The sequence below is a fragment of the Leuciscus leuciscus genome (genome assembly GCF_965113295.1).
Source record: "Leuciscus leuciscus genome assembly, chromosome: 15".
Classification (NCBI taxonomy): Eukaryota; Metazoa; Chordata; class Actinopteri; order Cypriniformes; family Leuciscidae; genus Leuciscus; species Leuciscus leuciscus.
In genome coordinates this window covers 14,523,164-14,549,149 of record NC_138739.1, presented here as the reverse complement: position 1 = coordinate 14,549,149, position 25,986 = coordinate 14,523,164, and the positions used below count along the sequence as shown (strand labels likewise).

Sequence of the window (25,986 nt, the reverse complement as noted above, 5' to 3'; positions counted from 1 at the left end):
AAGGAGAGGAAAAGAGAGACAGTCATTAATGTAAGTGAACGCATCAGTCTGATCTAGAACAGAAGACAGAGATCAGGTCAGTAAATACACACATATATCATCAGTGCTGTGGTACCTGCACATGTGTGACAGAGTGTGTTGATGTCCAGATGTGTGGTCTGGTTGCTGATGGGATTGTTCAGCACACAGCTGTAGGTGTTTTTATCCTGATATTCCACCTCCAGAGGTAGAGAGAGACTGATGCTGAGATCACACACACTGATGCTGGACAATACACTGATTCCTGCGTACCAGGAGAGAGTCGCATCACTCACATTCAACACTGATGAACACACCAATGAACAATTCGATGATGACAATGACGAACAGTCTCTGGTAATGCTAGGAGTGGGCAGATGAGCTGGAAAACACGAGAGAATCGAGAGAAATATGAACTATCAGTCTATTTTAGGTGTTGTGAATTGTTGTGAAACGGTGTAATAAATTCCGTGTTGAGTGTGTTTAGTGTGTTGATGGTCACTGAATGCGTCTGTCATCTATAAAATGATGTAACATCTGAATATGTAAATGGAATATGTGAACGTTTGGACAAATGATCTTTACTCACCATAGACAGAAACACTGAATGATTTTAATGACTCTTTCACTCCATGTATCTCTAGTTTATAAACTCCAGTATGTTCAGTTCTGGTGTTTGTGATGGTCAGAGATCCAGTTTGATTGTCCAGCTTCAGTCTGTCTCTGAATCTTTCAGTAATATTATATATAGAGAAAGTTAGCTTGTTTTTTTTTATTCTAGCTCTCAGAGAGTTTTCAGCTCCATATTTCCACTGTATGTCATCATCTTCATGTATTTCAGTAAGATCAGTGTTTAGAGTAACAGAATCTCCCTCCATCACTGACACTGAATCACCAAACACACCTGATGAACAAACAGATTTACACAGATTACGGCCACTGATGGTTTACAAAGCCTGAAATCAGCAAAAGTTTACATGTAAAGTTGAGAATATCCAAAACAAGCAGAAACACAAAACAAAATATATCAACCTTATTGAAGCAGCACATCCATTTAATTTGTTTTAAAGTGTAAAGAACAATCAGTGTTTAAAGTTTCAAAATGTATTGACAATAAATGCATGATAATTATTGCAGATTATAAGTACAGTTTTAATTGTGCTGGATATTTTAATAACATTTTTAAATAAATGAGATATTTAGATCACTGGATAGTCTGCAAATTTGCTGCACATTTTCTCTAGTGAATTTCCGTGAAGTTTGTAGATTAATAGCCGCAGAAATATTTTTAAAAGGACAAACAATGGGCTGATATTTGAAAGCTCAATGGAAAGTTCACACTTTCTGAACATTTACATTCACTGTAGAGATTTCCATTATATCCATTACCATTTCCAGACCTGAAAATGTCACAGTAAACCTAATCCTAATCCCAAAAGAGACTGCATTCAAAGTTAGTAGATCTTGTATTATGTTCATACAATATTCATAATTCCTTTGGTAAATAAAAGCAGATGAAAATAATCAAATTCTAATTTACACTGAAACGAAAAAAAAAAAACAAGCCATAAAAATGTTTTTATAACTTACCAGTCAGACTCCAACAGCAAAAAAAGACCAAAACTAACACGTGAAACATTTTCTTCAGTGGTTCAGTGTGTGATCTAACAGCAGAACTGTTCAAGTGTTGTGTGAATCCTCCTATGCAGCGTTTCGCCCTCCTAGTTCACACATTGCATTTGCATATGATATAAGGTTATAGTTCTTTTGGCCCTTAAGATTTTAACTGTTCTTGATGGATAAAAAAAATCTTTATTTTTATGAAAAGTTTTAGGGTTTATATTAGAAGTAGCACCGCCTCAGTGACAGCTTTTCTTCTGAGACTGTTTCAGATGGCTAAAAGTAGAAGAATATTGGGTGAATTGTGGAATTTACTAGTGAAATGGAGCCTAACTTTGTGATTTTAAAATGTGTATCTATTCTAAATTTTAGTGAATGGAAAAACCAGAGTACAAAGTTAAAAGCGTGTATGATCTCACAGTACTGGCTTTACTGGGGTTTATCTTCTGAGTCAAACTGAAACCTACAGCCGTTATTTTTCTAAATGTGGTTTGATCCGTTGGGTGGACAAACATGTGTCGGTGACACTGGGCATTCAGTGCATGAGTGTTTAGTTTGTAGGTGAAGAGTTTCTTCCTGTGCTTCTACTATAAACAGCTTTTTTGGCACTTTAATCTACTGGGGAAAAAACATGAGAAACTGAAGGAGAAAAAACAATAGCATATTTATTAGTCACACTTTAGTTTAGGGTCCAATCTTCACTAACTGCATACCATCGTCAATAACACATGAAATAGGCCTAAGATCATCGAGATTGGACATTGGATGATTGGAAGAAAGTGGCCTGTTCTGAAAAATCAAGATTCCTGGTGCATCACGTCGACGGCTGAGCGCGTATATGTCTATTACCAACAGAGACAATGGCACCTGGATGCTCTGTTGGACCGATACAGGCCGGCGGTGGCGGTGTAATGCTGTGGGCAATGTTTGCAATGTTTTCTTGGGACACTTTAGGCCCCATTATCCTAACAGCACAATCAAATTATCTGAACATTATCAGATTCTCAATTAAATGATCAGGTATCTGAACATCATTGTGGCCCAAGTGTATCAATTTATGGCAACTGTGTTCCCTGCCGGTGATGGTTATTACCAACAGGATAATGCATCATGCCACACTGCCATCATCATGGAGTGGATCGAGGAACATGATGGTGATTTTCTGTTAAAGCTCCACTGAAGTGCCTTGGAACGCTCAGCTTTGTATGATACGTTGACATTCATTTTTGGAATTTGATTACGTAATCCAGATTACATGAAATCAGTTTCTACCCAGCTCTGTAGAGACGTGACTGTGAGAACAGCAGTAACTATAGCGCACCCTATCGTGTGAAAGTAAGATATTCTTAGAGAGATGTGATTTTCTGCTTTGGACACTAGAGAGCGATGATGTGCTGAATTTGCCATTTTTCTTTTTACACAAGAGTACAGAGACAGTGAAGGGTGGGATCAATATTTAATAAAGTTAGTATATTTCCATGCATGTTAAGCTAAAAATAGAATATACATTTGAGTTTCTGAATGTTCTATATTTTGACTGGCCTACTATTTGTGAACCACTAAATTAAACTAGAGCAAAGCGACAAAAAAACAATGTGGCACAAAGAAAGAGAATAGACGAAAGTAAAAGATCCTGGCAGAGAATAAATATGAATTAAAGGTGCATGTCAGGGCCCATATGAGCTCTCCAGTTAAACGTACAGTATGGAATTTTTTCGCCATTAGGGGTCGCTAACCTATTTACAATAACAAAGGCGTAGTTTGATGACGCAACATTTGCTAAGAATTATGGATCTTGTCGTCAACGTCAAACCGACCGATCTAATCTATGGATCTAATAATGTTTATGGATGACTGAATACATCGATGCTTTTATCATGACTGTGATATGAAGCAGTTCGGGATTGCTAAGAGACAGCTATCAGCTATCATATAAGGAATATGGACATTTCATTCTACCGAACTAACGTTACACGCGAGTGCAGAATTACTACTCACAGTCACAGGTCAGTTTATTAGACAAATTAAACTTGAGGTAATGCAGCGTTGTTTCACTTGGTCTAACATTACACTATCACACTAAACTGCATTTGAATGTGTTGAAATGTTAGTTTGTCTGTATGAGACTAGCAGTAAGCTAGATCAACATTAGAATAACATACAGATCATATTCTAACATTTCATCATGTTGAGCTATATAACATTGATTAGTTGTATGTAAATGTGCTCACCTGTTTAATAAAGTACATGTAGAAGCGGTCGAAGTCTCGGACGTGGAGCTCTCGTTTATATACTGTCTATGGGAGCTCTAGGCATCTCGAAAACACCGCGCTGATATTGATTCTCGTATTAGTTCTCCTTTTGTATCCAAAGTCTGCTTGCCATGGTCCATAATGTTTGAACGAAACAACAACAGCGTGCAAATAGACATTGCGAACTACCGTCAGTCGCTTTGGTTACTATCAGAGGGCTCTGGTTCATAGCTCTGGTTGCCATGGCAGTACGAGCGGAAACCAGGGACAACGCGGATATGACGCCATTGACGGCGACAAAACGGAAATAAAGAAACGGGACGTTTCTCGAATTAAATTACAAATTTCTCCTGGTTTGAAAGTTGTTGTGTAATGTAAGTACACAACTAAAAAAATATATAACATAGATATAGTGATTTTTGCTATTTGTAAAGCAAAAAAGTTACATATTGTGGCTTTAATTCTGTTTTGATCATAATTTTTTGCTTACATTTGCATACACAGGCTCTTCTGATTCCTGCAAAAATCAGCAGGAACCTGCTGATGCAACAGTTTAATAACATAATATATATCAGGGTTTGACATTAACACTTGTCTGGGACAAGTTGATTTTTTGAAGGGGCAAATGAAAGATAATTTTACATGCCAAATCGGACAAGTATCCTGATTAAAATGTCAAAAAAAAAAAGAGCGATAATGACATCTGGTGGTCAGAATTGTTTTTCTCCACCATGTCTAACAGATTTAGCCTGGCAAGCCAGACCTACATAACCATTGGCACTGCTCATTCTGAGGGGAGGGATAAACGGTTGTCTCTCAAAATCCCTCTGCACGCAATAGGATTGCGTTACAACCATGGGCGTCAGTTTGGTTTGAAATGTGCTGGGGACAGAGACGCATTCGGAAGTGAATCTTTCGCGCAGGTTATGTTTTGAAAGACGATGTCCTGTTGTAGCTCAGGCACGGCCCCACTTTTCAACAGGCCCATCCAAAACGTAAAAAAAAAAATATATATATTTTTTTTTACTATATTCTAATTCTATGGTTACAACCAATCAGAGCAACGAAGAAGGCTAGTTGGTATATTCAACTTTTGCCGTATCCAGTCGGATACTGACTTAATGACTTAAATGCCGTTATTTGCTCTTTTCTCAAAGAAAAGCTTAACTCCAAGTCCTCCAGAGTCGCAGCCAAAGCCGATTCGAAAGACTTGTTTTCAAGTAGCAGGGAACCGTCGTAACTCTGTCATCATTATGTTAAGCCCGCCCCGCCAACTCTATACATGATGTGATTGGCCTGACCTGAGTTTTGTGTTTCCAGCTCGAAAGTCAACGGAGAGTTGCTAGACCACACCAGGGGGGCAGGGTTTCATATTATTTTGAAGTTTCCCCGGGCGCCGCCATTGGCTAGCGGACCATCACCTGCTGTTTGCATCCCATTGACTCCCATTCATTTTGGCGTCACTTTGACAGCGAATAACTTTACATCTGAGGCGTTTAAAGACTCCATTTGTCCATTATTTATTTCTAAAGAAACACGAAAATGTATAAAAGGCTCCATTACCTTCTATCTTACGTTATGGCCCCATAGAAGCCGTTTTTGGAAAAATAGGCTAACGATTGCGTCATAACCACGCGACTCTCTGTCGCACAGTAGAGAAATTACCGCATGGACAGGAGGAGAAGCTCGCGCGCAATCGGGGGGACGTGGAGGCAAAATGACAAAGTAATTAATCAGAATACTTAGCAAAAGTTGCTCCTGCTCCTAGCTCATGGACACCTCCTACTCACACTCTCCGTCTCTGAAAGATTTGGAAGGGAATGATTCAGATTTCTCTTGACACAGCTACTAGAAGACAGACGGGTTGCTCACGTCACATCTACGTCGTCAAGCTCAGTTTGAGTCTGCGCAGTACGCTCGACCATCAGGAAGTTAGTGCTTCTATTTGACTTCAATTGTCTCCGTTGAATCCAATGGGGTCGCTGTGTCCAGTTTATATACTGTCTATGGACCACACTGGCTGCAAAACAAATTTTGCTGCCGCTAGGGTGCGTCTAGATTTCTAGGCTATAACAAATTACCACGAAGCAGAAAAAGTATGTGACCAAACAAAGCTTCAGAAGTCTGTGACACAGGAGTGGAATCAATCTGGGATTAATACAGTTCTATCTAATCTCATCTAAACTACTTTGTGCCAATGAGACCACAACTCATGTCATGTGTAGCCTGGTCAACATATTCACATATTGATCAATATAAAATATACAATTATGTTATCATAATTAGTAATTGAGGCGAGTAGTTAAAAAAAAAAAACAGAACACCCAATATATAGTTATGATATAAGGAAGTATAGGGTTAAATCATTTACAGATATTGCCTCCTCAATAATCATTTCCCTTTTTACACATCTAGTTTGGCGACTAAGCGCCAATTTTTTTCAAACCAGATGTTCTGACCTTCGGATACTGCATTACATTCGAAACTTTAAAAGTCATCAATCACGTGGTATTGTCATTTCGATACAAGCATCGTTACAGTGTTTGATACAATAGTCAAGTCATCTTCCTTTAAATAGTGTTTTTGACAATGTAGAATGTAGACACCGTTTTAACAGAAAACTCTTTAAGTTCTTTCTGCGTAAACTTCAAAAACGCGAACCCATGAGAATGCTGATGGCGTGCACATGCGTATTACGAGTTCAGTCTATAGGTATGCGCATTTGAATATGTGCGCAGGTGTGTAGTCCTTCCCTAAAAACCAACCCTCAACAAACTACTTGTCTGGCCTTAAAATTAATAATACAGAATTTTTATCGCTTCCGCGTAGCCACGCAAACTGGAATTATCCCGACAACGCTTTATCTGTAGAGAGGTAAAGGGAGGGGAGAGATGCCTTCACAGGAGAGAGACTAGTTGACATTTCAGGACTGCGCTGTCGCCGTGTCCAGGCACAGGTCCTTCATCAGATCTGGATACGCCCTGGATCCAGCGGACTGCAGTAAATCTCGGGATAAACAAAGAGACTAATATTAGGGTAGACGCCATCCTTCTTATGATGTAACGAGTACATGAGGATTTGTAGGAAGTGTTCCCGGTTCCGGCTGATCTAATCTATGCAGCTTAACACTGAATTATTAAAGTCTATAATGTGTTAGGTGTATGCTAGTTCAAAGAGATGTGTTTTTAGTCTAGCTTTGAACTGACAGAGTGTGTCTGCTTCCCGGACAATGGTAGGAAGACTGTTCCAAAGTTTTGGTGCTAAATAGGAGAAGGATCTACCGCCAGCAGTCGATTTTGATATTCTAGGTATTATTAACTGGCCGTAATTTTGAGATCACAATAGACGTGAAGAACTATAATGCGTTAAGAGCTCGCTCAAGTACTGCGGAGCTAAACCATTTAGTGCTTTGTAAGTAATCAGCAATATTTATACAAAATTTATACAATGTTTAATAGGCAGCCAATGCAGTGTTGACACAACAGGACTAATATGGTCATACTTCCTGGTTCTGGTAAGAACTCGAGCTGCTGCGTTTTGAACTAGCTGTAATTTGTTTATTAAGCGTGCAGGGCAACCACCCAGTAGAGCATTACAATAATCTAGCCTTGATGTCATGAACGCATGAACTAATTGTTCCACATTTGTCAATGAGAGCATGTGACGTAATTTAGATATATTTTTAAGATGGAAAAATGCAGTTTTACAGATACTAGACACGTGGCTTTCAAATGAAAGGTTGGTATCAAAGAGCACACCCAGGTTCCTAACTGACGACGAAGACTTAACAGAGCAGCCATGAAGTGTTAGACAGTATTCTGGGTTATTACGTGAGGACGTTTTTTTTCTCAGTTTTTTCAGAATTAAGTGGTAGGTAATTTTGTGAATTGATAAGTTTCGTATCATCAGCATAACAGTGAAAACTAATTCCATGCTTCCTAATGATATCTTCCAAGGGTAGCATGTACAGAGTGAAAAGCAACGGTCCTAGTTCTGAGCTTTGTGGTACGCAATACTGAACTTGTGACCAATGAGATGAATAGTGCTTTGAAAACTCCTCCTCTACATGCTCCAGAGGGTATATGCACATATTGATAACCCTGGTGCAACTGTAAGAATTATGTTTCTTGATTTCTCAAATGCATTCAATAGCATTCAGCCAGAACTGCTGGTCAGAATATGAGGAGGATGCAGGAGGAGCTGGAGCTTGTTTTCTGGGTGACTGACTATTTAACTGCCAGTCCACAGTATGTGCGGTTCCACAAATGTGTTTCGGAGACTGTTCTGTGAGGCACAGGTATCCCACAGGGAGCCGTTCTATCACCTTTCCTGTTTAGTCTTTACACATCCAACTTCCAATGTAACTCTGACACCTGTTTTCTTCAGAAATACTCAGTCAGCTGTCCTGGGCTGCATCAGTGAAGGTTGTGAGGGGGAATAAAGGAGCACAATCACTTTGTGGGCTGGTGTAACAATAACCAACTTAACATCTTAAAAACTAAAGAAATGGTCATTTACTTTAGAAGGTCGAGGCCCAAACCAGATCCATTCTCAATTCAGGGAACAGATGTGGATCTTGTCTACAACTATAAGTACCTAGGAGTGCAGCTGGATATCACACTGGACTGGTCCAGCCACATGGAGGCAGTATAAAAAAGGTCAAAGCAGGCTGTATTTTTAAGAAGGCTGCGATCTTTCAACATTCGCTAACCTCTGTGGTGCACCTTCTATAAGACTGATGTGGCTAGTGCTTTCTTCTTTGGTGTGGTGTGCTGGGGAGAGGGCGCACACATCTGACAGGAAAAGTTTAATAAACAAACTGATTAAAAATGCAAGCATCATCAATGGCATCTCACAAGATGTACCTGGTGTGTCGGTTAGAACACGACAGAGAGGGAAGTAATCATTTTTTACTGATTTATTATCAGTTATGCAAATCATCATCAGAGGGAGGAGTCAGCCTGTACAATTAACTAGTAGTAGAAGTTGGAGGACTGCAGTGGACTCTGGAGGGCTTAGGTGTTAGAGTCAGTGAGGCTTCCTTTGCAGCATCCAGAGGGAATTAATCGTTCTCCTTAGCTTAGCTTGTAACTGGGATCAGTGCAGATCAGCATGTGAGGATTAATGAGAATGATACGATGCGTGAGCAGGTGAAGCACATTAGCAAAGAAACCTGAGGTACAGTCAATGAGTCTTAATCAGAGAGTGGTTCATAAGGGTTTTGGTTCAAATATTTTGACGCTTGCATAATTTTTTTGATCTCCTCAACCTGGTTTTCTACATTTCCTGCAGGTGCAGAAGATCCTGACAGCAGTTACAATCAACAGAAAACCACCAGCAGCTGCAGAGATCAACTCTATCAGAGACACTGAGACTGAAGGAGAGTAAACAAGAGACAGTCATTAATATGAGTGAATGTGCCAGTCTGATCTACAACAGAAGACAGAGATCAGGTCAGTAAATACACACATATATCATCAGTGCTGTGGTACCTGCACATGTGTGACAGAGTGTGTTGATGTCCAGATGTGTGGTCTGGTTGCTGATGGGATTGTTCAGCACACAGCTGTAGGTGTTTTTATCCTGATATTCCACCTCCAGAGGTAGAGAGAGACTGATGCTGAGATCACACACACTGATAGAAATATACAGAAATTGAATAAAGTTGTCAAATGATCTGCACTGCATAAATTATAAATTAAGTCCATACTGATAAATAATAACTATCAGCATTATGCCACAAATGCTGCTGATTGAGCTTTAGTTGTACTGAATATTCAAGAATATTTGAAGGACAGGAAACATTTTCTCTACTCACCATAGACAGAAACACTGAATGTTTTTGATGGCAGTTTCAGTCCATTTATCTCTAGTTGATAATCTCCAGTATGTTCAGTTCTGGTGTTTGTGATGGTCAGAGATCCAGTTTGATTGTCCAGCTTCAGTCTGTCTCTGAATCTCCCATCAGGACCATCATCATATGAGGAGAAGATTTGCTTCTTTTTCTTTATTTGAGCTATTTGAGACTTTTCAACTCCATATGTCCACAGTATATCATTGCCTTCACATATTTCGATATCATCAGTGTATTAAGTAACTGAATCTCCCTCCATCACTGACACTGAATCGGCAAACACACCTAAAGAACAAACAGATTTACACAGATTAAGGCTTCTGAGAGTTTTATCTTCGATCCAGAGCACAATGTAAGAAGCTACAAAGATGATTAGGCTACATAATGAAAAGTTGTAATCATCGTGATAGTTAACATAATGTGAAGAATGTAACTAAAATTAAGCAAAAAATATATATTTACGACTTACCAGTCAGACACCACCAGCACAAACATAACAAAGCACACACATGAAACATTTCCTGAAAAGTCTGATCTGATGAAACGATCTGCCGAAAGCACTTGAGCTGGCGTGTGAATCCTCCCACGACAGAGTTTTACCCACGTAGACTCTTTACAGGCTCTTTACAAATTATGTATAGTTAAATATAAATTCTTGTCTGGCTCTTATTAAGACTTAATAGTCTAAAAAATGTTTCATTCCATTATTCAACACAGAACGTTTTTCAAAAGTATGGTAAAACTCAACAAAAAGTTAATACTATCACCCATCTCATTGTTGCTCTTGCAGCTCATCTTCTGCAACTGCAACTTCTGGCTGAATCAACCTGTGGTTTTCTTCAGATGTGGTTTGAGCCGAATGTTAGTTTCTTCCTGTCTTTTTATGAACCTCAAAACAGCTTTACAGTCCAATAAAATACTGTATCCATTAAAAAGGGTCTAATCTGAGTCAAAAAGTTAAATTCACCAAACTTCAACATCCTGGCTGAAAGCTGTAAGCAGTTATAGACAGAGAGAGACAATGTTGGTCTTCTGTGTTGTCATGGTGTTTGAACATAAATGTGTGTTGGCAGTGTGTGTACACAACCACCCTATAATGATAAAAATCCGCCCAGTGCTTTTTTTATAATCCCCATAAATCATAAGCACTGTCTCAGAACAAGCTGTTCTCAGATTCGGGGCAATGTGACGTCACTTTGCACAGGCCCCTCCCACGACTGTTGATTGACACTGCAGTTTGAGCATAGACCCGCCCTGAGTGAGCTGGACACAGAGTCCGCCATTGTTTCGATGCTTGAGCAGCTGTAGACAAGAATGTCTCCTAAGCGATTGAGGTGTTTTGTTGTTGGATGTAAGAATGAACATAGCAGTCTTCATTTACTCTCGTTGTTACTCGAGGATGGATCAGTACTGTTTGTGATCAAGCTAACACTCTCCGGAGCAACAGGCCTAACGTTACTGATCACGGCAAAAATGAAAGTGAGAGCGCGCACTTTATCACAGCTCATCGAGTCATTTTACGGATATAAGGTTTACCAGTTTATTAAGCACCCACTGAAAAGGTGTGTTTATAATTGTTTACTGTTAGTTGTAACGAGTGTTTTGTGTACTTCGCTGTGTATGTTGATGATAATGAAAGGGAGAGAGAGAGAGTTTATGGATAAGACTTTAATGCTCACTTTTATACTGTGTTTATTCAGCTCTTACTGTGATTCTCTGGAGTAAAACTAACACTCATCTTTTGTGTGATGTACAATAAACTTCACTGAACTCGTCAGTATATTTTGGTCATCATTCGGACGGGGTTTGCTACAGCAGGCTTGTATTAATAGTGGATAAAAGCAGATGACAAATAAGTTATAACCATAATTAAGCTAAACTATACCTGTTCAATCTCCATACAGAATATATTCTCTGGCTCTGTGGGCATTATTGTCTGACTCCGAGTCGAAATGAACACCGCAACTGAGAGTTTCTGTTCTGATATTATCAGATGAGAATGAGATTGTCCTGGCGAGCTCGTGAGGCTCCGCCCCCTGGGCCAGCAGCAGCAGTTCATTTGCATTTAAAGGGATACACACTAAAACAGCATGTTTTTCTGAGCCCCAAAAAATGACAATTTAAACATGCTGTAAAAAATGATCTGTTGGGTATTTTGAGCTAAAATTTCACATATATACTCTGGGGACATCAGAGACTTATTTTACATCTTGTGATAAGTGTCATAATAGGTGCCCTTTAATGAAACATTGCATTCAAATCCAAAGACATTTTCAAAAAAAGATAATGCTTATAATGACAATGAAAGAATTAATAATAACAAACATGAACGTACACAAATGCTTTTTCCAAACTCTTGCACAACTATCCCTGGCTGTCAATTCTTCTTCTAAATCAGTTGTCACTGTTCACTGAAGTACCTCTCTCTGTTCTAGGTCCAATATTTCTGGTCTTCATCTTTCCTGTGCAGTTGGCATCTCAGATACCAGTGACAGTAAGTTATTTACAAGATGTAACAGCTTTCATTGCAGAGTATCAGTTCTTGATGCATCATCAAGTGCTTCATCTCCATACCGGCGTGATGAATCTGATCTTCAAGCAGAAAGAACGGGATGAAATGTTCTGAATGCTACCAATCCACAATCGGACTTGTAATGTAGTCTGAATCATAATCATGCAGTGTTCGTTTGCTGGCCAGAAGAGAACTGAACACCAGTCCTGACCGAGGTTGTCTTTTCCCACAACCGTTTGAGCTGAACAACACCCAAAATGCAGAACTTTCCCGTTATCATTGTAAAGTTGCTTCGAAACGTTGTATAAAGTGTTCTACTAGACTACTTCTTGGTTGCATACGTTTGAGCATACCTGGTAAAGTGGTCGACTACAACCAGTATGTAGGGCTGGGTACCGAACTTCGATACTTTTATGGTATCGAAAAAAATACTCCAATTCTATGAGTATCGAAAAATTCTTTATCTTTCGGTGCCAAATTTCGGTTCCATCTGAGCGCGTAAGCGCAAGCTTATCTGTCCTCTCTGCATATTGACAAAGAGCGGAGCTCCGACCCACACACACACGGAGAGGTGCGGACGGATTAAACTGTTTGCAGTTTTGCTGAAGTCACAGAGAGTCACGGTTGGTCTCAAGTGTGGTAACAGTTTTTTAAAACTTCACGCAGACAGCGTTTGCTGCGATATGATATTAATTTAATGGCGAGCAGAAAGCGGTCGCGGTGCTGTTGACGTTACACTTCCTCTTACTAAACAAGCAGCCACAATGGTGTTTTCTCTCCCCTGATGACTGACTGACAGGCAGTCATTTTATTAATGTTAGGCTATGTCTACATTAATCCGGATACATTTGAAAACGGCGTTTTCGTTTATAAACGCTCTCCGTCCACACTAGCGTTTTCGGACGTTTCAGTGTGGATGAGAAACTTTTGAGAAACGCCTGAAAACGCTTAATTCACCTTACTGCGCATGTGTTAATCCCCACCAAAGATCACTGATATGATTCAGATGGAAAAATAAATAATGAAGTTATCGCGCAATTCGTCTGACAGGATAATTTTATTTAGTAAAATATCTCACCATTCACTGATGCGGTCCAGGTCGCACGCAGTCACCGTAACGCAACTGCTCTCATGTATTGCCGCGTTTTCAAATGTATCCACTATGGAGTGCGTTTTCAAAAAAGCTTCATTTTCATTAATAAAAACGCCGTCTCCGTGTGGACGGAAGGCCAAAACGGAGAGAAAAATATACGTTTTGTGGACATGCTAAGTGAGTAGTTTTACCAGATTTTTTATTTTATTTTGATAACTGTTTTGATTCACAATTAAGGTGGAAAATAAAAGCTTTGTGTTTAATGTATTTTTGTTGATGTTGAAATTAATTTTAAAACATATGATATCGAAAAAAGTATCGTTAGGAATCGGTATCGAAACTGAGGTATCGAAATTGGCACCGGATCGAAAAATTCTGAACGATGCCCAGCCCTACCAGTATGTACTGAAAGACACCTTTACTCCATTCTAAATAAATATAGTCTATCTATAGAAACGAGTTCAAGGGGTAAAGCAGTTATTCTTATTTGACAGGCAGTATAACTAATTTAGTTGATCTGAAAAGTAACTGCAGTCTGCCTTGCTCTCTGCCATGTTTGTGTCAGCGAAAGCCTATAGTGGACCTTTTTCACATTTCCAGGGTTCTCAGACGTCTTCATTTTAGGTGAACTTCTATAGCAGTGAATGGGAGCCAACAAAAAATATATATAATTTATGTTTGCATTTGCTCCAATAGCAAAAGATTGATTACAGCTGCTAAAAGAGAGAAAGATTCACTGTCAAGTTTGCCGTCGCCCTCTCAGCCGTTGTATGTGAAACACTCTTGCAACAGCCCTCGCTTTTTGAATTTACAGCCAAGTTAATATAGCAAAAAGTATAGTATTATAAATGTGTGCATTTTTTAAAAATGAAAATATTAAAAACTAGATTTGTGATGTTGATCAAAAACGTCAATACAGTCTGTGAAAAAGGTTCCATAATGTTTAAATTCAGTAAAAATAATAATTGTTCTCCTTGGTTGGATATTAAATGTTTTAATTTATCACCTGGTTTCACATACAAGGCTTAAGATAGTCCCAGATTAAACTGCATGTTTGAGCTGTTTTAACTGAAAATAACTATTTTCACATATCTTAATCTTATATCAGTATCTAATATCCATATCTTATATCAGTCCCATTGTTTTGTCTCAAGATGTTTAACTATAAGGCCTAATCCTGGCTTATTCTAAGACCTGTCTGTGAAAATGGGCCTAAATGTGATGTATGAATTTTATTTCCAAAAGACTGTTCTCACATTACTGTCACATGATATGTAGTCTAAAGATCAAGTTTTTGTTTTGTTTTTTTGGCCTTGTATTATTAAAATAATAAATTATTTAAAACTCGACAGCAGTCTTCATATTCTTCAAGGTAATAAACTCCAGACTGGGGTTAGGAATAAGCAATGTAATATAGGCTAGTCTTACCCTGGAAATCCACAAGTTGAATTTGCTCAGCGACCTTTACTCTGGTGTCGAGTAATGATGCTCATTAAATATGCCCTTGTATCTGAGCTGCACCAATCACATCGGGTTTATAGGCGGGCCAGAGGCGAGCTAAACAGATGGCGACAACACTGTGACGTCGAAGTCATTAGTAAACATTGCAAGAATGGCTATGGATGAACACCAGTTGTTTGAAACGGCTTTGGCCGCTACAATGAACGAGTTAGACTTGGCTTTTTATCTAAAACAGGAACCGAAGACGGCGCTCGAATCGTTTCTTTGCCAGAAGGGCGTTTTTGCTGTTTTGCCGACCGGAAGAGTCTAATCTACCAGTTAGCTCCGCTGGTAGGTAGCATATGGGGCTTGTTGTGATTGGTCGTAGTGTTATCCAATTGCGTGCAGTGAGATTTTCAAATGCATGCTTGGTGCCGCCCCTCGAGCTGGCCGATTTTCATTAGTCCATGCCAGACCCTTAATCCTTCAGATTTAGATCTGGATTTCCAGGCTAAGCTAGTCTACTATCGCCATACAATTATATTTATACTAAAGACATATTTTACAAACGGAACACGGTGGAAATCCATATGCATATCCAGGAATGATGTCCACTATGTCATTGTTCCATAAGGATTTCAGTTTACTTCCACTTTCGCTTTCAGCCGTTAAAGCAGAACAACAACACTTATGAATCAGAATCTGCATTCGTTTTCTGGGGAGAAAAGTTGTGAAAATGAAGCTTTTCTTTAACTTGCTCACAGTGATTTTGTTTTTACTCGTAAGTGTTTTTACAGTAAGACCTTTTTTGTTGTTAAAGTCGATGTCTGTGACCTATAGGCCGCATCGTTTGCACTAGTGATAGCTTGATTAGGCTTAGGCCTATTGTAAACTGAGAAAAATAGTTAGAGAAAAGAGAATGTAACTGTCACAGAAATCGATGGTCGGTGAAACACTTTTTTAACGATAAAAAACAACGCTAACGCGGTTGAAACGAGATCAGATCAGCCGCGCGATGTCGTTTTAAACAATAAACATCAGTAAAAGTTGACATTTTGCATGTAGCATGGATGTAATGTCGCTTTGGTTAAAAGCTTTGCCAAATTCATAAAATTAAGGGATAAATGTTGCCTTACACACGTTATTTACGTGGGTTGTTCAGGCCTTAAAAAAAGTAAGAGTTGAGTTGTGTATATTTTGTTATTGAGAGGAAAGAGGGCAGCACATATTTACCTTCCTTTAGTAAGACCATCTTATCATCCCAACACAACCTGTCAAATTAGGCCCTCCTGGAACCCCTGTAGCAACCAAGACCCAGCTCGGCTGGACACTACAGGGTCCTTTAAGAGATCTCTAGCTTTACCTCTACTTGTTCTCACTATATCTCTGTTAAATGCCCACCTGATGACATCCACCATTATGTCCAGAAACTGTGGCAGATTGATGCATTGCCCTTCGTTTACACACAAACGGAGAATTTGCCTCTGAAAACGATTCTTTCTAAAAACTCCGGCCAGATTGGAGATTTTGGAAAACTTCGTTTGCATGTTTGCATGTAAACTGAGAAAAACAGAGTTTTAGGCAGCCAACGTCACAGTATGCTAGCACAATGTTAAAAACATGCTAATCTTGTTAGCATCTTGCTAAAAACATGCTAGCAACATGTTTATCATGCTAGCATCATGTTACCAACATGCTAATCATGCTAGCAATATGCTAATCATGCTACCATCATTCTAACAACATGTTAATCATAGTAAATCATGCTGGAATGTGGTAAATCGTGGTAAATCATCTTAGAAACATGGTAAATTGTGGTAAAAAATGCTAAAACGTGGTATATCATGGTATTCACAACATGTTAATTGTGTTAGCATCTGCCCAGTGGCGAATTTTGCCACTGCAAGCACCACTCACATTTTCTTCAGGAAATGTACATTCTAGTTTGTTGCTGTTGTTGCTATTTTCGGGATTCTGATTGGCTAACGTGGGCTTGAGCTTCTCGTTACACTGCCACCTACAGGTTTGGCATGCTCTTGACGGCATATATACACGGGTTCATGTAAACTAACACTTTTCTGAAAACTGACAGGTGTGCACAATGTTATTTCTTTAAATGGAGTGGGTGAAATGTCCGTTTATGAAAATAGCCGGCCACGTGTAAACGTAGCCTGAGTTGACAGAGAAAGTTGATGAGCCGCATCATGGTACCAATAAAGCCTGATTGCATCGGTTTGGTTTTGTCGACTCAAAACTAATCCTGTAACCCAGAGTTTGTTCAGCTGCCTTCATGGTACATAGCCTGGCTCCGCCCTCCTGCGTACTTCCGCTCAATTTTATTTCCTTTCAGTACTACGTCTGGGATTGTGGTATATTCTTTGGTTTTCTCCGATAATTTTTTTGGCGGTCCAATCAGCGAACAGAGGGAGTGGCTGAGAATGATGACGTTGATGTCGTGCGCTAGTTTGAGTTGTAGGGTTACGTCACGGCCAAAGGTTAGCGATTGGTTATGGCAGATCCAGAGTGACTCTGGGCAGATCCAATAGTTTTAAACTTCAACAGAGTACCCGCCTAAAAGGAAGTTAACGCTTGTCAATGGAGAGAGGCCAGACTCTCTGTACAAATAAAATGTACGAGAGTCTGGTAGAACCAGGCTACATGGTAAAGGCCCCAGGCCCGTAGTTGATGTGATGTAACTTTGTAAAGAAAACACTACTCGCCTAGATTGAACACCTAATGAATTTAATTAAAAAAAATTTTTTGGTTTACACAGAGATGATAAATGTATAATTTTCAAAAACTTGTACTTTAAATCCCTTTTTTTTTTTAATCTTGCATTTTCAGTTCCCCAAAACCCCGCCCAAAATACATAAAAAGTTTTCTATTTTAGTTGAATTTTTTTTTCTTTTCTTAAACTGAACGCCAGTTTCGTCTTGCACGTGAATGTGTCATTCTTTTGATCACAAAAGAAGATATTTTGATGAATGTCAGAAGTTTGGATAACCATATGTTGATGTTTCTTGTTTTATTATGTAAGATTGTCTGCCCTTCAGCTTCGACTTACTTTTATTGGGTAGATTGAGTAGAATATTAGAACAGATTTAGGCATATATACATGTATCGTGATGTCTATTTCAGTTATGAAATGTTTTGTCACGTCAGAGTTAATATTTGCCAAATATAAATCAATAAGAGCTGGGCATAGATGATTTTGTTTCATTACCACTACTTTTCCAGTGTTTCTAGTGTTGACACAAAACAAAACGTTGCGCTTTTCTAAGCGTGTAAAATGGAAAACTATATTGTATGGCGGAATACCATAGCAAGTGCTTGTAAGCACTTCGACTTGGCGCAGTAATATCTTCACTAGAGGGAGCGGGGGCCGGTGAGAGGATTTTTCAGGAGTGAAGATATTACTGCGCCAAGTCGAAGTGCTTACAAGCACTTGCTATGGTATTCCGCCATACAATATAGTTATCCATTTTACACGCTTAGAAAAGCGCAACGTTTTGTTTTGTGTCACAGTCCTAGGTCGAGTTACACTACGCGAGTAACTGTATTTAAATAGGGAAAACGTGGAGGTGTTTGGTAGCTTCTCTGCTTGGCCCATATTAAATGAACTGGGCTAAGCTAAGTGCTAACAAAGTTTCGCCGCAAGACAGAGCGATTGAGTGCACGCACTGAGACGAGAGAGGTATGTATCAACTCATCTTAGTTAAGGGAATAACATAGTTTAATATGAAAAATCAGTGGAGTATCCCTTTAAATGATCTGTGCATATGAAGAGGTTTTATTTTATGAAAAAAAAAGAAAGAAAATGAAAATAACTCCTGTGCCTTTCCATGAGCAGAATACTTTGACATGTATTTTTTCTTTAACTTTGCATCAGCCCATATAAACACTATTTTCTTTCTGAAACAAGCAACAATAACTAGTAAGACGTGTATGTTCATGTGATAAATGACAATAAAAACACCTGATTCAATATAACTGGATTCTTTGAATGTTGAATTCCTAGTTAGAACACTAGATGGCGCTCTAATACAGAATGCATGTTTGTAGTTTAAACACTATGTATTAATGAAATATCAGGGAAATTATAGCAAGGGCACACTGTGTGGGATGATGTTCTTGAAATATAACCAATCACAATAATAAACAGTAATTTTTACCACAGTAAAACAATGGTAATGTGATATCAGGCACTACTGTCTTAAAGAAAGAAATTACATTTATTTCTCCCGCATGCATTGAAACCCCCCCCCCCCCCCCCCCCCCCACAAATTATGATTTTAGAGTGGGGCATTTTTTTGTAGGAAATATTTGTTATGGTTATAGGCATGCTTTATGGTTTAGCAATGCATATGATTTTCTTTTTTCAGTGGTTAACATTATTAATAACCCAATAATATGAGCAATAGTATGATCAATAAGTTAAGACAACATGTTACACATTACTTAAACTTATCAAAATAAGTTAAGCAAATTTCAACTTAAAAAAAAAAGGTAATACAAGACTCAACTCAGTATTTTAAGTCAAATTAAAGCAGTTCCAGTGAAATTACTTAAAAAGCCAAATTGATTGTACTTAAAAAAAAAAATAATAAATTAGGCAACACATTTTTTAAAGGAAGGAATAGGGAGGAACAGAAGGGAAGAGATAATAGTTTTGAGGCTTAGGTTTAGACACAATGGACTAAATCAAACTGTTCAAAATAGGTAAAGATTACAAAGGAAATGTGATTTCTGTGGTCAGAAGGAAACAGCTAACATGTTATGATATATTGTCAGAAATATAAAAAAGAAGATATTTGATCCAAAAGCTGAAAATACGGTGTGATTTAAAATATTTTCCACAAAAGGAGTCAAAAGATAGGTGTTATAATTTATTGTTTCAATACATTAGAGAAAGTAATTTAGGTTTTTTTTAAACTTTTTTTTAAACTTTTTTTTTTAAACAATGTAGGCCTACTGTATAAGTAGACAGTCCTCTGGTCCACACTCCACACCAATTGGTGGCGGAAATCTCGTCTGACAACCGCCAATAAACCATAGAAGAAGAAGTGTAAATATGACTCTTGTCCTCTAGTGGTCAAACGTTTTATTAATTTCACTTCCGATGGTGTGTGTGTGTGTGTGTGTGTGTGTGTGTGTGTGTGTCCGTCCCTGCTTTCGCAGGATGTTTTTGGGTTTACAATCATGTTTACAATACAGAAACATTGGGTGGAGATACATTTGAAACGGGATGTTATTTTCATTAAATGAAACAGCATTGCAGACCAACACAAAGAAATAATGTAACGTGAGAACCTCGACTCATGTGATACTTTTTATTTAATTGAAAGAAGTTTTGTGTGACCGCCATAGACTAAAACTTTTTTTTTTTTTTTTTGCATGACGTCATAAACTTCGCTCGAGTTGTTGAAGTCAATTTATCAGCGTGTAAACTTTACCAAAAAAATTACTTTAAGTCCTGTGCTTCAGACGTGAATGATTCCTCAGTGTTGCCGAGGAGAGGTAGCATTAGGTACTAAAATCTTCCAGAACACGCACTAACCACATATTTGCTAATGCTTCTTTCTACTAAAGTTAAAATCATTTAGTCTTTATCATTTGTTAACACTCCTTCACCCCATCACTCGTGTTGTGTTCCCTGACCCTCAGGTGGAGGTTACAGTGCTGGAACTGGAGCAGGAGTGGAGAACTTGAGCCTCATATATCCTCATATCATTGTGCCTGGACTTTATCACTATCAAGGGAACGTAAGGTGAGATTTTATATCTGATTATGATCTTGATTTCACAACCTTTGTTTCACCAATGGACAAGATTCCTGTTGTGCTATTGAAGAAGAAAAAAAAAATCAAGTTTGTTAGCAGAATTTAGTTTCTCCTCAAAGCTGATGAAATCATATTATTAACTACCATCAAAAACAAATAAAAAATTGTAAGTCATACATGTCATGTATTCCAGACACCAGCAGAAAACAGGATATAACCTCTATAAGAAAAAACAGGGATCTAGTATAGTTCTGCTTGGAAAGAATTGAGACTACTGAAACTGCACTCTCAGAAAAAAAGATATAGGCTAAGCTGTCACTTGAGTTGTACCTTTACAACCATTTAGGTACTAATGCACCCTAAGGAGAAAATAATGTAAAAAAGGTGTACCTTCTGAAAAGCCACTGCACATGACAGCTGTTATACCTTTATTTCTGAGAGTAGCACTGCTACATCACATTTACATTTATGCATTTATCCAAAGCGACTTGCGTTGTATTTCAAAGATGACACATTTACATTATTATCAGTTCTTGCAGGATCTGCATCATCATGCACATAGAAGTATATAACATTTACATTTTTCAAAGTAAAATCATAGTTTGATTTTGGACTTTTTTTGTCAAACATCAGCACGAGTGAGTTTAGTATTTTGTAGTAAAGTGGCTTCCCTGTAGAGAAGTCATTAACTGTTTCATGTGTGCATAAATGGAACAATCCTTGCAACAACTTGCTGTGAACACAGACTGACACCTCAGACACACTCGCACCGACACACTGTTGACACCTCAGACACACAGAAGCTTTATTGACACCTCAGACACACAGAAGCTTTATTGACACCTCAGACAAATGCAGACAAACTGACTGAAATGCAAACATCCAGCAGCAGAAACACTCTCATGCACAAGCTGTTTGTCTACCCAACAGATCAAACCACATTGATATAAATAAATGAGACCACAGTAGAGCTCACTTTGTCACCTTTACATCACTGGTTTGCATCTATGTTTTGCAAACATAAAAATGCTGCAATGGGCCACATGATTTACAGAATTAGCTTAAAGTCCCTGTATTGCTCTTAAGGTAAATTCTTTTGAAGTTTTAGAAGAACATTTAATTAATCTGGTTTTGATAATCATACTTTAAACCCTTTAGGACAGGGGTGGGAAATTAATTTCCCTAAGAGGCCACATGAGAAACTTGTACAAACACTACAAACTTGTACCAATACACTAAACTCAGTTCTGCCCAAGATATTATTTCTATTTATAAAAAATAATAATGAAATGAAAATGTGGAGCACACAATTATATCACTATTTAATGAAAATTCACAACTTTATACAAAAAAGCAAGTATTTTCAAAGACCAGCATCGCATTAACTATATAAAAAAGCAATAAATGCCCCCAGTGTTGACATTTATGTAGAAAAATCAGTTGCCTTTAAAGCAGCAGTCCATAACTTTTGGCACTCTAGCGGTTAATAAACAGATTTGCATTCATCTTGTAGAAGAACATTGCAGCCGCCCGGAGCTACTTCTCTCATGTCTATGACGAGTCACGCAGGCACTGGGCTACTCTGCAGCGGTTAACCCGACCGGCCTAAAATATTCTGAGTTTAAACACTGATTATAGGTGTACCATAGTGATTCAGGATAAGACAAAAACATGGTTTGGAAAATGTATTCAAGATGTACTCGCTCAATATATAATTTTTGTCAATTTTGAACACACACAAAAAAAGTTATGGACCCCAGCTCTAATTCCTAAAGTTTAGGATGATCCTGTATGTCTGCTGTGATTTCCTGATGAAACATGATGATTCTCACAATCCTAAAACTAAACATAGACTCAGAGTCTGACATTCAGGAGATTCACAGTGAAATGATCACAATCTGGGTCTTGTACTCAGAACAACATTAAAGTTTGATCATCTTCTGAATTTTATTGGTGCATATTCCACATTATCCTCCTCTTTAACTTTCTGTAAATAACACAAGATAGAATAATAATGATTAATAATTAAAATAATGTTTTTTAAAGTAACAAGTCTTTTATAAACATCTGATGGTGCTGTTGTGTTTGAGATTTACTGTATGTGATAGATCATTATACTCTGAAATGCCATTACCATTCATGTGGTATAAGAAAAAAAAATAATAAATTATAGTTAAATCATAATTAGGACAAAAGAGACAAAATTGTAAGTGGCAAATTATGAAATGCATAAGTAAAAAATGTGTATGTCATAATATCAACATTTTAAGTAATTTGAACTTTTTACTATTATGTGCAAAAAAGCACATCATATACTATATTGATATTTTTGACTTTTTAATCTCAAATTTTTTATTTAGTATGCAATAGTATCGTCTTTTTGTCATATTATGATTTACCAGAGCACGATGGTAGAAATAGCCTTCAATATTATTCAGACAAAATCAAAAGCACACACTGATCTACATCTGAAATTATACAAATACTCAACAAATTAACAATAAATTGTCTCACCGATTTCTGTGTGTTTCTTTTGTGGAATGTCGTCTCAGCGTAAGTGATCTCTTCTTCACGAGTCTCTTCTGTTTAATTATAGATGCATTAAAACAACAAAACTCAATCAGATCTGGTTCTTCACAATATGTATGCTATTATTAGGGATTACCAAGTTAACACCAAAGTAACACTGAAAGTTTTTAAAAACGGCATTAACAAATTTAATTTGCCATTAGATCTATAACTTTTTCCACAAACAACAATTCCTAGAAGAGTGTTTATCATTACATTTATAGAGACACATCAATCAAACCCAAATGGGATGTTTAACAAAGAAAAGTATTTTACATTCTTTGTGTTTAATCAGCATTTAGGTTCAACAAGCACATCCAAAGTTATCATTCATATACATAGATTTTAGAGCCCCAGCCTCATCCTTAGAGATTATATTCATACAAATTAACTTTTCTGTTTTTGCATTTGTTGATTCAGTTTGAGAAACCTTTGTGTGTGTGAGATGAGTAAAGAGCGACATACAGTGTCATTTTAAACACAATGTGTCACAATGAAAATTATGAGAATAATTTTTAATTAAATGATACACTGAATTATTTCAAAGAATTATTTCTTATTTAACTTGTTTAAAAGGAGAAGAGAATACTTGCCATCTTTATCAGTTTTTCTGTGTTTCCTGCAAATCCAGAAGATCCAAAATCCAGCAACAATCATCAGAGATCCAGCAGAGATCAACACTATCAGAGACACTGAGACTGGAGGAACTGAAGGAGAGAGTGTGTCCGGTGCTGTAATGATAAAGAAAGAAGTGAACGCATCAGTCTGATCTTCAACAGAAGACAGAGATCAGGTCAGTAAACACACACATATATCATCAGTGCTGTGGTACCTGCACATGTGTGACAGAGTGTGTTGATGTCCAGATGTGTGGTCTGGTTGCTGATGGGATTGTTCAGCACACAGCTGTAGGTGTTTTTATCCTGATATTCCACCTCCAGAGGTAGAGAGAGACTGATGCTGAGATCACACACACTGATGCTGGACAATACACTGATTCCTTTGTACCAGGAGAGAGTCGCATCACACACATTCAACACTGAACACAACAATGAACAATTTAATGAAGAACAGTGTGAAGAGTTACTGATGATGACAGGAACAGGCAGACGAGCTGAGAAAACGAGAGAATAAGAGGAATATAAACGAAACAATCAGATTATTTTCAACATTGTGAATTGTAGTGAATCCATGTAATACATTTTGTGTTTAGTGTGTGTTTAGTGTGTTGATGGTCACTTGTGTCTGTCATCTATAAAATGATGTAACATCTCAATATGTAAATAGAATATGTGAACGTTTGGACAAATGATCTCTACTCACCATAGACAGAAACATTGAATGTTTTTGATGATTGTTTCACTCCACTTATATCTAGTTGATAAACTCCAGTATGTTCAGTTCTGGTGTTTGTGATGGTCAGAGATCCAGTTTGATCGTCCAGCTTCAGTCTGTCTCTGAATCTTTCAGTAATATTATATATAGTGAAAGTTAGCTTGTTTTTTTTTATTCTAGCTCTCAGAGAGATTTCAGCTCCATATTTCCACAGTATCTGAGCATCTTTATGTATTTCAGTAACATCAGTGTTTAGAGTAACAGAATCTCCCTCCATCACTGACACTGAATCACCAAACACACCTGATGAACAAACAGATTTACACAGATTACGGCCACTGATGGTTTACAAAGCCTGAAATCAGCAAAAGTTTACTTGTAAAGTTGAGAATATCCAAAACAAGCAAAAGCTCATATCAAAATATATAAACCTTATTGGTGCAGCACATCCATTTAATTTGTTTTAAAGTGTAGAGAACAATCAGTGTTTAAAGTTTCAAAATGTATTGACAATAAATACATGATAATTATTGCAGATTGAAAGTAAAGTTTTAATTGTGCTGGATATTTATATAAAATGTTTAAATAAATGAGAGATTTAGATCACTGGATAGTCTGCAAATTTGCTGCACATTTTCTCTAGTGAATTTCCGTGACGTTTGTAGATTAATAGCTACAGAAATATTTTTAAAAGGACAAAAAATTGCCTGATATTTGAAAGCTCAATGGAAAGTTCACACTTTCTGAACATTTACATTCACTGTAGAGATTTCCATCATATCCATTACCATTTCCAGACCTGAAAATGTCACAGTAAACCTAATCCTAATCCCAAAAGAGACTGCATTCAAAGTTAGTAGATCTTGTATAATGTTCATACAATATTAATAATTACTTTGGTACATAAAATCAGATGAAAATAATTGAATTTGAATTTACACTTGAACGGAAAACAAAAATAAGCCGTAAAAATGTTTTTATAACTTACCAGTCAGACTCCAACAGCAAAAAAAGACCAAAACTAACACGTGAAACATTTTCTTCAGTGGTTCAGTGTGTGATCTAACAGCAGAACTGTTCAAGTGTTGTGTGAATCCTCCTATGCAGCGTTTGATCCTCCTAGTTCACACATTGCATTTGCATATGATATAAGGTTATAGTTCTTCGGGCCCTTAAGATTTTAACTGTTCTTGATGGATAAAAAATATTCTTTATTCTTATGAAAAGGTTTAGGGTTCATATTAGAAGTAGTACCGCCTCAGTGACAGTTTCTCTTCTGAGGGTGTACCTGTTTTAAATGGCTACAAGTAGAAGAATATTGTGTGAATTGTGGATGACATACAATTCATGGTGAAATGGAGCATAACTCTAGTAATTTAAAAATGAATATAGATTTTTTTTTTTTTTTTTTTTTTTTTAGTGACAAGAGTACAAAGAAAAACCAGAGTCAAGTCAAGTTTATTTGTATAGCGCTTTTCACAATACAGATTGTATCAAAGCAGCTTCACAGTATTA

At 37.6% G+C, this 25,986-nt stretch overlaps 1 protein-coding gene and 1 long non-coding RNA gene across 2 annotated transcripts in view; both read right to left on the bottom strand.

The window, feature by feature from the left end:
• LOC309476154 (uncharacterized protein) overlaps positions 1 to 24,757 on the bottom strand; it is a 56,372-nt gene extending 31,615 nt beyond the window's left edge. The window contains exon 1 of the mRNA XM_082139377.1: positions 24,460 to 24,757. Within this exon, the coding sequence (XP_081995503.1) occupies positions 24,460 to 24,748 (289 nt within the window). The 5' untranslated portion in view covers positions 24,749 to 24,757. The remainder of the gene's footprint in view (positions 1 to 24,459) is intronic.
• Positions 22,349 to 23,852, bottom strand: LOC309476463. The gene is made up of 3 exons (XR_014198175.1): positions 23,730 to 23,852; positions 23,083 to 23,150; positions 22,349 to 22,555 (listed from the first exon to the last, which is right to left on the bottom strand). It is a non-coding gene; the product is annotated as an uncharacterized lncRNA (long non-coding RNA).
• Positions 24,758 to 25,986: the final 1,229 nt, after the last annotated feature.